This window comes from Trichosurus vulpecula, chromosome 2 (genome assembly GCF_011100635.1).
Source record: "Trichosurus vulpecula isolate mTriVul1 chromosome 2, mTriVul1.pri, whole genome shotgun sequence".
NCBI classification, from domain to species: domain Eukaryota; kingdom Metazoa; phylum Chordata; class Mammalia; order Diprotodontia; family Phalangeridae; genus Trichosurus; species Trichosurus vulpecula.
In genome coordinates this window covers 52,764,869-52,777,485 of record NC_050574.1, presented here as the reverse complement: position 1 = coordinate 52,777,485, position 12,617 = coordinate 52,764,869, and the positions used below count along the sequence as shown (strand labels likewise).

Genomic DNA, 12,617 nt, shown 5'->3' with positions numbered 1-12,617 from the left:
TCAAAGTATAAGAGCAGGACAGTGTAGCATTGCAAGGCCAAACATGACTCATGGCCAGGTGCCCTTACTGCTTAAATGGAGTCATTGGTGGAAGGCAGGAGGCAGGGAAACCCTGGGAAGCAGAGGCTTGTGCTGGATGTCTCTGGATAACTGCATGACTGTCTCTGGGGCCTCACGATCCTCACAATCTCTACAGATCCAGGCTCAAATATTCGCTTTAGGGAGTCCCAAGCAGGGGCACGCTGGTAAATATATAACGGCCATCCCTCAAGAGAGAAAAAGGACTCGGGGCACACTTATAAGTTTAAGCTGAATTATTGCCATTTTCCCCATCGCTTTCACAATCGACAAAAATGATAAATCAAGCCCTGGAGGTGCAAACGCTCGCAGTGAAAATTTAACAATCGGCTTTCCATCTTGGGAGCTGACTCCAGCACACCCCTGAATGCCATACTCAGATGCACCCTCACTCTCGTTCCCATTTCAGAGCCTAGCCGGGGACTCGCTCCTAAACACACCTTCCCTCACTCTGAAAGCTACTGCTCTCCTTGGCTCCCTCTGAGGCACATTCTGTTCTGCACACACACTCACTTCCCACAGGGACCATCCGAAGCATCCAGTGGCTGAGTCATCTGCATCCTGGCCAAAGATGCCCAATAACTGGCATCAAAGAAAGATGCTGATATTGACTCTGTAGCCTGGAGGGTCATATAACCACATGGTCCCACTGCTCTCCAGGCACAGCTTTCTGTTTGCACCTTATGGTCTCATTAAGAACAGTTAGGCAGCTAGGTGGTATAGTGGATAGAATGCTGGGCCTGGAGTCTGGAAGACCTGCGTTCATATCCCACCTCAGACACTTACTAGCTGTATGACTCTGGGAAAATCACTGAACTTCTCTCTGCCTCAGTTTCCTCAGTTGTAAATGAGAATATCAATACCCAGAGTTATTATGAGGATCAAATGAGATAATATTTGTAAGGTGTAATATAAATGCTTATTCCCTTACCTTCCTCCCACTCCCTACCCCCCAGCAGAGAAGAAGTTGAGAAAGGCCTGAGCAAAAAGAGTCTGCAGGTCAGAGTAGCAGGGATCGGGTCTTTTTTTAAAAATTTATTTATTTAATTTATTTAATATATTTAGTTTTCAGCAATGATTTTCACAAGAGTTTGAATTACGAATTTTCTCCCCATTTCTACCCTCCCGCCAACTCCAATTCTGGTTGCCCCGTTCCCCAGTCAGCCCTCCCTTCTGTCACCCCACTCCCCTCCCATTCCCCTTTCCCTTCCTTTCTTGTAGGGCAAGATAAATTTCTATGCCCCATTGCCTGTGTATCTTATCTCCTAGTTGCATGCAAAAACTTTTTTTTTGAACATCTGTTTTTAAAACTTTGAGTTCCAAATTCTCTCCCCTCTTCCCTTCCCACCCACCCTCCCTAAGAGGGCAAGCAATTCAACATAGGCCACATGCGTATCAATATGTAAAACCCTTCCACAATATTCATGTTGTGAAAGATTAACTATGTTTTGCTCCTTCCTATCCTATCCCCCTTTATGGAATTTTCTCCCTTGACCCTGTCCCTTTTTGAAAGTGTTTGTTTTTGATTGCCTCCTCCCCCTATCTGCCCTCTCTTCTATCATCCCCCCTTTTTTATCTTCTTCCTCCTTCTTTCCTGTGGGGTAAGATAGTCAATTGAGTGTGTATGGTATTCCCTCCTCAGGTCAAATCCAATGAGAGCAAGATTCACTCATTCCCCCTCACCTGCCCCCTCTTCCCTTCCTACACAACTGCTTTGTCTTGCCACTTCTATGTGAGATAATTTACCCTATTCTATCTCTCCCTTTCTCCCTCTCTCAGTATATTCCTCTCTCATCCCTTAATTTGATTTTATTTTTTTAGATATCATCCCTTCATATTCAACTTACTCTGTGCTCTCTGTCCATATCTATATCTATATCTATATCTATCTATATCTATATATGTGTGTGTGTGTGTACACACATACATATACATACATATATACACACACATATATATACATACACACACACACATATATATACATATATATGTATATATATATATATATACACATATATATATATGTATTCATATTCCCTTCAGCTACCCTAATACTGAGGTCTCATGAATCATACACATCATCTTTCCATGTAGGGATGTAAACAAAACAGTTCAATTTTAGTAAGTCCCTTATGATTTCTCTTTCTTGTTTACCTTTTCCTGTTTCTCTTGATTCTTGTGTTTGAAAGTCAAATTTTCTATTCAGCTCTGGTCTTTTGACTGAGAAAGCTTGAAAGTCCTCTATTTTATTGAAAGTCAATATTTTGCCTTGGAGCATGATACTCAGTTTTGCTGGGTAGGTGATTCTTGGTTTTAATCCTAGCTCTATTGACCTCCAGAATATCATATTCCAAGCCCTTCAGTCCCTTAATGTAGAAGCTGCTAGATCTTGTGTTATTCCGATTGTGTTTCCACAATAATCAAATTGTTTCTTTCTGGCTGCTTGCAGTATTTTCTCCTTGATCTGGGAGCTCTGGAATTTGGCAACAATATTCCTAGGAGTTTTCTTTTTGGGATCTTTTTGAGGAGGTGATCGGTGGATTCTCTCAATTTCTATTTTACCCTCTGGCTCTAGAATATCAGGGCAGTTCTCCTTGATAATTTCTTGAACGATGATATGTAGGCTCTTTTTTTGATCATGGCTTTCAGGTAGTCCAATAATTTTTAAATTATCTCTCCTGGATCTATTTTCCAGGTCAGTGGCTTTTCTGGTGAGACATTTCATACTGTCTTCTACTTTTTCATTCCTTTGGTTCTGTTTTATAATATCTTGGTTTCTCATCAAGTCACTAGCTTCCACTTGCTCCAATCTAATTTTTAAGGTAGTATTTTCTTCAGTGGTCTTTTGGACCTCCTTTTCCATTTTGCTAATTCTGCCTTTCAAGGCATTCTTCTCCTCATTGGCTTTTTGGAGCTCTTTTGCCATTTGAGTTAGTCTATTTTTTAAGGTGTTGTTTTCTTCAGTATTTTTTTGGGTCTCCTTTAGCAAGTCATTGACTTGTTTTTCATGGTTTCTCACATCACTCTCATTTCTCTTCCCAATTTTTCCTCTACTTCTCTAACTTGCTTTTCCAAATTCTTTTTGAGCTATTCCATGGCCTGAGGCCAGTTCATGTTTTTCTTGGAGGCTTTTGATGTAGGCTCTTTGACTTTGTTGACTTCTTCTGGCTGTATGTTTTGGTCTTCTTTGTCACCAAAGAAAGATTCCAAAGTCTGAGACTGAATCTGAGTCCGTTTTTGCTGCCTAGCCATGTTCCCGGCCAACTTACTTGACCTTTGAGTTTTTTGTCGGGGTATGACTGCTTGTAGAGTAAAAAGTACTTTGTTCCAAGCTTGAGGGGATGTGCTGTTGTTTTCATAGCTATTTCTATACAGCCAGCTCTGCCACACCAGCACTCCTCCTTCCCCAACAACCACCAACCTGGACCTGACTCAGATCTTCATCAGGCTCTGCACTCCCGCTCTGATCCACCACTTAATTCCTCCCACCAGGTGGTCCTGGGGCCAGAAGCAACTGCAGCTCTAGTTCTGTAGCTGCACCACCCCCATTGCCCCTGGGGCAGTGGCCAAACCACGAATTCCTTTCACTGTGCCCCGCACAGCTTTTCCCACAGGGACCAGGTCTTAACCAGCCACGGGATGCTCTGGTGACCTGTAAAGAGCTCCATTCTTTTTTTTAATTAATTTTTTTTAAATTTACAACACTCAGTTCCACACATTTTTGAGTTCTAAGTTTTCTCCCCCTTTGCCCCTAAGACGGCATATAATCTGACATAGGTTCTACATGTACCTTCACATTAAACTTATTTTCCCAATAGTCACATTGTAAAGAAGAATTATAACCAATGAAATGAACCATGAAAGAGCTCCGTTCTTATTGGCCGAAGGGAGTGTTAGAGCCACAGCTGTAAAACTTCGTCATCCATCCCCTGGACTTCCCTCCAAGCACAGCTCTGGTGCCGTCTCCTACATGAAGCCGTTCTGGATTGCTTTTCCGCCCCCCACTCCCTTTAACTCCCACCCTCATGCTCCAGTTGTTAGCGCTCTCTCCCCAGAATGGCTTTGTATTATGGTTTATTAATGTGTATGTCGTAGTCCTCTTCCCAACCCCTAAGAAGAATATAAGCCATCCCGAGGGATGTTGTTTGGTTTATCAAGTTATAGGAATAACGGAATGCACATGGACCTTCCCCTAGCTGCCTAAGAAATTAATTTCAAGGTGTCTCCCTTCCCCCATGCAGTCATGGCTGCGTCTAGCTTTTTTATCATTAGAAATATAGAAAAAACATTCATTAAGTGCTTATTGTGTACCAGCCACTGTGCTAAGTGCTGGGAATACAAATTCAAGCAGCCAAGACAGTCCCTGCCCTCAAGAAGCTTACATTCTCCTAAGAGAAGATACCGCATAAAAGGAAGCTGGCAGAGGAGGGAGGGAGGGAACACACAGGGATGTGGCTGGAGATGTCCTGGAACATTAGAGTCGATTTGACTTAACAGCAGATTTATTAGCACGAGCACAAGATTCAACATTTAATGACTGCCTAGCCACCAGGGAGATACCCTCAGGGGACAACACTCATTGACCAAAGTTCAAAAGTGGCTTGTGATCCTAGACAAATTATTTAATTCCTCTGAGACTCAGTTTTCTTATCTGTAAAATGAGAGAGTTGGTATAATTCCAAATGACTAATGAAGCACGCTACCTACGTCCTGATGAGAGATGACAGATGAAGTGCATAATATGTATTTGTATGTATGGGGCAGCTAGGTGGTGCCATAGTTCAAATCTTATCTCAGATACTTACTAGCTGTGTGACCCTGGGCAAGTCACTTAACCTTGTTTGCCTCGGTTTCCTCATCTGTAAAATGAGCTGGAGAAGGAAATGGCAAACCACTCCGGTATCTTTGCAAGAAAACCCCAAATGGGGCTACAAAGCATTAGATGTGACTGAAAAAACTAAACAACAACAAATGTGTATACATATGTATGTGTGTATATACACTCATATATTTATACATGTATGTGTGTGTGTATATATATCTTTTGGTGGTAGTTACATAGGCATACACATATGTGTCTTCTGGACATGGCCAATACAGAAATTGAAGGCAGCTAGAGAACTCTGTCAACAGAGTGCTGGGCCTGGCATCAGGAAGATCTGAGTTGCAGTCCGGCCTCATACACTTACTAGCTGTGTGACCTTGGGCAAGTCACTTAACCTTGTTTGCCTTAATCCTTTGGAGAAGAAAATGGCAAACCACTCCAGTACCTTTACCAAGAAAGCCCCATGGACAGTATGGTCCACAGGGTCATGAAGAGTGGAACACAACTGAAAAACCACAACAATGCAGAAATTTTTTTTTGTTTGACCATGCATGTTTGCAATAGAGATTCTATTTTCCTTTCATCCTCAAATCAAGGAGTAGGAGAGAGAAAAGACAAATTCTTGGTGATTAAAAAAAATATGATTTAAAAAATAAAATAAGAAATTTGGACTCAGTGTCTTCTAAGATTCTCCCAGCTCTAAAATCCTTGTTCCTCTGGTCTTTAGGCTACAAGATGAAGAAGCGAGTGGGAGCCATAGAGGAATTTGAATTCTTACCCTTAAGTGATGGGAAACAGCTTCACATAACGATCGCCATCACTGGCTGGCTCTGTTCCGGTAAATACGGTAAGAATGTTAGCCCTAGCTTGTGTGGCTAAGTCGTGAGTCAGACCACGTTTGGTGTGTACCGTATTCTGTCCTGGGTATCACACTTGTGTAGGTATTGGGTTGGATCTGTGACTTAATCAGCATGTCCCTGCCCTGCCCTGCCCTGCCATCCACATTCTCATCCTCTGCTGGTCTCACCCATCTCTTCCTGTAAGTCCCCCATACAGTAGTGGTTTTTAACATAGTCTCTGCAAACCTGTTTTTAAAATATTTTGATAAATGTGTTTCCATATAATTAGCTTCCTTTGTAGTCCCATCTATTATTCTGAGATGGGATCCATGGGCCTCACCAGACCAACCAAGGTGCCCCACACACACACACACACACACACACACACATACACACACAGAGCAGTAGATAGAGCATTGGTCCTGGAGTCAGGAAGTCAGGCTCTAACTAGCTGTGTGACTCTGGGCAAGTCACTCTCTCAGACACAAGGCCTGAGTTTGAGTCTCTATTCCACCACTAATTGGCTTTATCCAATTCAGGATCCAGGCATTAGGCTAGCAGCACAAAGACTAAAAAAAGAAAGCTGCTCTTGTCCTCAGGTAGTTTACATTCTACTGAGGGGACACAACATAGAAACAAAAGAATCTATGTGATCATTTTAAGGAAGTGGGAGACTGTCAACAGAATTTTACCGGACCCATCTTTAACCTGGGAATGACAGGAGACAAAACAGAACAGGTCAGAGATGAGTGTCTCAGGGGTCAAGCAGTGGCCTCATAGGCCCTCTACTCCACCTCGTACCTGAAAAAGAATTCTATGAGGTACATGTTGTGTTCTCCCTATGTCTCTTCTAAACTCTCCATCTCTGTTTCCTTGAACTGATCCTCCCATGACATGACCTTGAGTCCTTTTACCATCTTCGTTGCCCTCCTCCAAAGTTGTTCCTGAGTTCATCTTAAAATATGGCACCTAGAAACAGACACAGAGCTCCTGGTGTGGTTTGACCAGGGCATAGTGTGGTGGGACCTTCACCACCCCCCCAGTCCTGAACCCAAGTGAACGAGGGCTTATTAAATGATTAAGATGTGCCAGGCACTGGGGATATAAAAAAAAAAAAGCAGAAAGACAATGCCTGCCCTCAAGAAGCTTCCATTCTAATAGGGATAATGACGCATAAAAGCAAGCTGAAATAGGAGATGAAGAGAAGAAGATGAAGGTATTCAGCATGGGGGGCATGTTAGAGAAAGTCCAGAATCAAGAGTGTAGCTTGGAGAATGAAGACATGGCTGGCCTGAGGCTCCTCCTTAAAGTGGAGGCTCCGGTAGGAACAAGCCAGTCATAGGCATGGGCTGCCAGGGTGGAAGGTACTTCTAGTATGTGAAATCTAAGGTTGTCGTGAGCTTCCAGTATAAGGAGGTTTCAGTGGGATGGTAGAGAAAGTCCAGAGTCAGGAGTTCAGCATAGAGGAGAAATGCTTCTCTTAATGTGGCTTAAAAATTCATCTTGAGCTTTCAATCCATTAAAATCCCAGGTCTTTTATACCTTTTGGCCATGCTTTTCCTCCCCCTCCTCCTTATATTGTCAGGTTGGTTTTTTGAACCCAAGGGTAAGACTTTGCATTTATTCTAGTAAATTTCACTTTATTGGCCACGGCCCAGGATCCTGGCACTATCAACCCAGAGGGTTTATTGTTTCCGCAGCTTTGTGTCATCTACAAATTTGGTAAGCAGGCCCATCTATACCTTTGTGTAGGTTACTGTTAAAAGTAACCTACACAAGAACAAGTTACTGAAAACCTCTTTTCCTAGTTGACAAGGCAGCCAGAGATGCAGCACTGGGCCTGGGATCAGGAAGACCTGAGTTCAAATCCAGCCTCTGACACTTACTAGCTCTGTGATGCTGGGCAAGTCACTTCACCTCTGTCAGCCTCAGTTTCCTCATCTGTAAAATAGAAATCATAATAGCTGATGACTGACTCCCAGGGTTTATGTGATGATCAAGTGAGATAATATTTGTAAAGTACCTTGGAAACCTAGAAAAATTCTGGCTTTTATTATTGTTAGATCAAACCATTAATGACCACTTTGAGTCTGGCCATTCAGTCATTCTCGAGTCCACCTAACTGTATTGTTGTCTAGCCCACACCTTGCCATCTTCTCCACAAGAATAATGAGAAGCTTTGCCAAATGCTTTGCTAAAATCTAGGCTAAATAGCTAATATGTACATGTATTTTGCATGACTTTCCGTGTATAACTGATATCATATTGCTTGCCTTCTCAAGGGGTGGAGGAGGGGCAGGAGGGTGGGAGAGAATTTGGAACTCAAATTTTTTTAAAATTTAGGTTAAAAAATTTTTAAATGTAATTGGAAAATATTTAACAAAACATATTTTAAAATCTAAGTTAAACTCTTTATGGAAATCTCCTTATTTTCCAGTCCAGTAAATGTATTTTTAAAAAAGAGGTTAATTGGGCATTATTTGGTTTTTTAAAAAAGTTTTATTGTTTTTACATCAGTCATTTCCCACAAACCCCTCAATGAATCAGCCCCTCCATCAACAAGCCACAGTCTTCTTAGCAGCCCTTGTTAGTTACGTTTCATCCCCATCCAGGAGTCCATGACATCTATATCTTGGGCCGTGATCCAGAAATCCCAGTCCCATCCTCTGACACCATCTCCTTAACCAGCTGTTCACTTCCCAGATTCTGTTTTCTTCTCCTCCGGAGCCTTTGCCTCAGACTGGCGGCAGCAGTGACAAAAGTGCCATCTGTGCCCCTGCGGTCTTCAGTTTCCTGCCCCAGACTGTAATCTTTGCAATGCTTTCTAGGTTCCTTCTGGCAGTATTGTAGGTGCCTATATGAGTCACCGGCAGTAGCGGGAGTCAGTCATCGGGTTGGAGGAGACTCAGCAGGTTTTCTGTATCCTCCGGGACCCCGACCCCTGCCCCTTCCCCAGGAGAGCAGCCCCCTCAGCGCCTCTTTGAGGGGAGTCACCAAACCCCTCCATTCTCCTCTTTTTCCTCTGTTCTTTGCTGAGTAATCCACCATCTGACAGCACCTATGTTTCCGTAGCAAGATTCCTCAGAAAAGAAGCACCTTTTTTCTTCTCAGAGAGTATAGCTCTCCCCATCCAGAAGAGCTTCATTTCAGCTAAACATATTTGGTATTATCTTAAGTGGTTTAAAAAGATAGAGAGGCATCCTATTGAAATTCTGGGTGTAAGTCCACAGTCCTGGGTTCAAATCCCACCTCTGACACTGTCTGATGTCCTTGGGCAAGTCACTTTACCTCCTGCGCCCAGTTACCTTATTTGTAAGATGAAAGGGGTTGACTTCTCAGGTCTCTTCCATCTCGAGATAGATGGTCCCATGATCCCTGATTTCTGTTGACCAGATGTTGAAGCATCCCTATTGATGCTTCTTCTCCCAACATAGGCAGTGACCTCTTCTCATGAGTCCCTGTGGCCAGCCCTGCTGGCCAGCTGTCTGGCTGGTGCTTGGACCAGCCCATCACTGATAACGCGCAAAGAGCCTTTCCATCTTGGCAGGACCTGGCAGAGCTTACATTTTACATGGGGTAGCCTTCAGGGACCCAGGGTCACTCCCACAACCCATTTATTCATCCAGCAGACTTTTATTAAGCATCAACTGTATACAGAACACTGTGCTGGGTAGAGGGGAGATATAAAGTCTGCCCTTATGGAGTTTATGCTCTAGTTAGGGAATGAGACTCCAAGACAGATAGGTTCTTATCCCGCCGGTGAGTCCCTTAAAAGTAAGAATTGTCTTATTGTTCATAGTGATCGAGGGTATGCTGATAAAAGTTTAACAACTGGCTCTATGGTGGGGGGGGTGCAGAATAATGTTGTTGTTGAGTCTTTCTAGTAATGTCTGACTCTGCGTGACCCCATGCGGGGTTCTCGTGGCAAAGATACTGGAGAGGTTTGCCATTTCCTTCTTCAGCTCATTTTACAGGTGAGGAAACTGAGGCAAACAGTGACTTGCCCAGGGTGACACAGCTAGTACATGGCTGAGGCTGGATTTGAACTCGTATCTCCCTGACCCCAGACCTGGCACTCTAACCACTGCACCACCTAGCTGTCCAAATAATAATAATAGCTACCATTCATATATGGTACATTCTATATTCCAAGCACTGTGCAAAGTGTTCTATGAATATTATCTCATTTAAAACTCACAGTAACCCTGAGAGGTAAGTTCTGTTATTATCATCCTCATTTTACACATGAGGAAACTGAGGAAAACAGGGTCACTTAAGTGACTTGCCCAAGGTCATGCAACAGATTTAAATGCAGATCTTCCTACCTATGGGCTCAGCAAACCACCCAGCTACAGGGCACATACTTAAGTTTAATCTGCAGTATTAGCATTTTCTTCATTAGTTTTCTAAGTCTAGATAATTCACAAAACAGTAAATCAAGCCCTGATTTGTATCCCTACTAATTTCTGAGGTACAAGTGCTCACACCAAAAATTTAACAGTCAGCTCTCACAAGCAAGTACAAACTGGCTTCAGCACAGCCCTGGCTGTGATATGCAATGGATGACAATATGAGGGATCTGTGATTTATCAGCATGGGGCACTCCCTCCTCCAGCATAGATCACACCTCCCCCCGGGACTTAGTGGATCAGTTCCTTACATATAAATTCATCGTCTCCCCTGTTCTAACTTCAGCTCTCTGGGAGTAGGAATTGTTTCATTCTTTGTGTGTGCATCCCCAGCATCCACCCAAGTTCTTGGTCCGTGCTAGACACTGGATAAATTCTTTTGTTAAGTTTGAGGGCAATGCCTGAGGCCCGCAGAGGTGCAAAGACTTTTTAGCAGCAGGATTTGAGCCCAGCGCTTCTCTCTTCAAGTCCAACATGCCCAACCATCACACTCCTCCATCTCTGTTCTTGGCATAGAGAGGGGAAAGGGGTTGGAATCTAGGATTTCATTGGTTTAGAGGAACTACTGCTTAGTAAACTCTCTCCCTCTTCCCCCCACCAATGCATTTTGGCAACTTTTCTGCAAAGTATCACCTTAGAAACTTGCTTGAGGAACTGAGGGGTTAAGTGGCCTGTCCAGAATCATGCCACCAGTATAGTGTGTGTCAGATGAGAAACTTGGAGGGGCAGCTAGGTAGTGCAGTGGATAGAGCACAAGCCCTGGAGTCAAGTAGACCTGAGTTCAAATCCAGCCTCAGACACTTACTAAGTATATGACCCTGGGCAAGTCATTTAACCTCAACTACTTTTTTAAAGTAATAACTCATTTTTTTTTAAAAAAAAAGGGAAAAGAAGAGGGACTTGGGACTTGGACCCAGGTCTGCCAGGTTCCTGGATTCCTCCCTCTCAGGGTCCTCACACTGTTGCTAACTTTCTATCTGTCTACACTGGACTGTCTCTCTGTACCAATTGGCCTCTATTTTACTGCATGATATTATATGAAAAGTACTTGACATCATGGCACACAACATACTTAACTGAGGTGTAGGGGCCGGGGTGGAGAGCAAGGGGATTAGGCTTCAGTAACCAAGCTGAGGCTGGCTTAGATCTCTTGATTTCAGGTTGACAGCTGCCTGCTTGGTTCTCAGACCCAGTGTGGCTTTCTCCTAGGGTAGGGAACTTTGTATTAACACGGGATCACAGACCTGTTAGAACTGGAAGGGATTTGAGAGATCATCTCCTCCAACGCCTTCATTTTATTTTTAGACCAGACTTGTTATTTCATTGGCTTAAGGAATTTCCTTTACCAATGTAGGTTTGTACCTGCTTGGCAACGTATGATCTTAGATACCCTTACCTAGGGTACTGGGATGTAGTGGCTTGCTCAGGTCATCAGAAAACCAGTATATTTCAGAGGTGAGATATGAACTCAGGCTTTCTTGGCTCCCAGGATGGCTCTTAATCCACTGGGCAACACAGCCTCTCTCCCTCATGTCATAGAAACTAACGCCCAGAGAGGGGCTTTACGGAGGAGGGATTTGACCCGTGTCTTTTGGCCAGGGTTCTTTCGTTGTGCCATCTCTTGACCTTAGAAAGGGCCTGAGAAGAGGAACAGTGGAATTTTGCAAAGAGATATTTTTGACTATTGACGGAAAGCTCACATGACTCATGAAAAAAGCCACCTTCTCCTTGGTGAGAGAGATTCCTACGCCCACAACTCAAATCATCTCTGATGAAGAAAGCTGTGTGCAAGTCAGGCCAACACAGCCTCCAACGCACCCACAGGAATTGTGCTTTGAAAAACCACATTATGAAATGGCATCTCAATTTAAGGCTGAGCATGCCAAGAGGGGGCTGTGGGCATCTGGAGCTAGCCCTGGTGCCGAGTTCACTGATGCTGAATCGACTTCAGGGAAAGAAGAATTTGTACTTGATACTTGACATAACATGCATTATCTCATTTAGTCCACACAACATAGCCCCATGCAGGAGGTCAGGAAGGACTGGTAGTAGAAGAGAGGAAAGGCTTATACCCAATGCCTAGCTCTTTCCATTGTTAGTCAGGTGACTTTGGGGAAGACACTTGATTTCACTGAGTCTCTTCTCACCTCCCCCCACTTCTCTTTCCTCTCAAGTTCCTTGGCCGCAATTTCCTCATATGTAAATAGGGATGATTATTCATAGAATGATAGATCTAGGACTTAAAAGTTCCTTAGAGGTCATCTAGTCCAACTCCCCTATTTTAGAGATGAAGAAACCAAGGCTCAGAGAGGTTACATCACTTTCCCAAGGTCACATAGGGAATAAGTAGCCAGGCCAGGATTTGAACCCATATCCTCTGATTCCAAATCTCCACAAAGCAATATTTGCTGGGAAAGTATAATAAGGATCAAAGTAAAAAAAAAAAAAAACCTCACAAACCAG

General features: G+C 43.4%; 1 protein-coding gene across 2 annotated transcripts in view; it reads left to right on the top strand.

Moving 5' to 3' along the window:
• The window catches only part of TMCO4 (transmembrane and coiled-coil domains 4), a 124,975-nt gene that overhangs the window by 42,515 nt on the left and 69,843 nt on the right, over positions 1-12,617 (top strand). For both annotated transcript variants that reach the window (XM_036746963.1, XM_036746962.1), the window contains exon 8: positions 5,634-5,753. In XM_036746963.1, the coding sequence (XP_036602858.1) occupies positions 5,634-5,753 (120 nt within the window). The remainder of the gene's footprint in view (positions 1-5,633; positions 5,754-12,617) is intronic.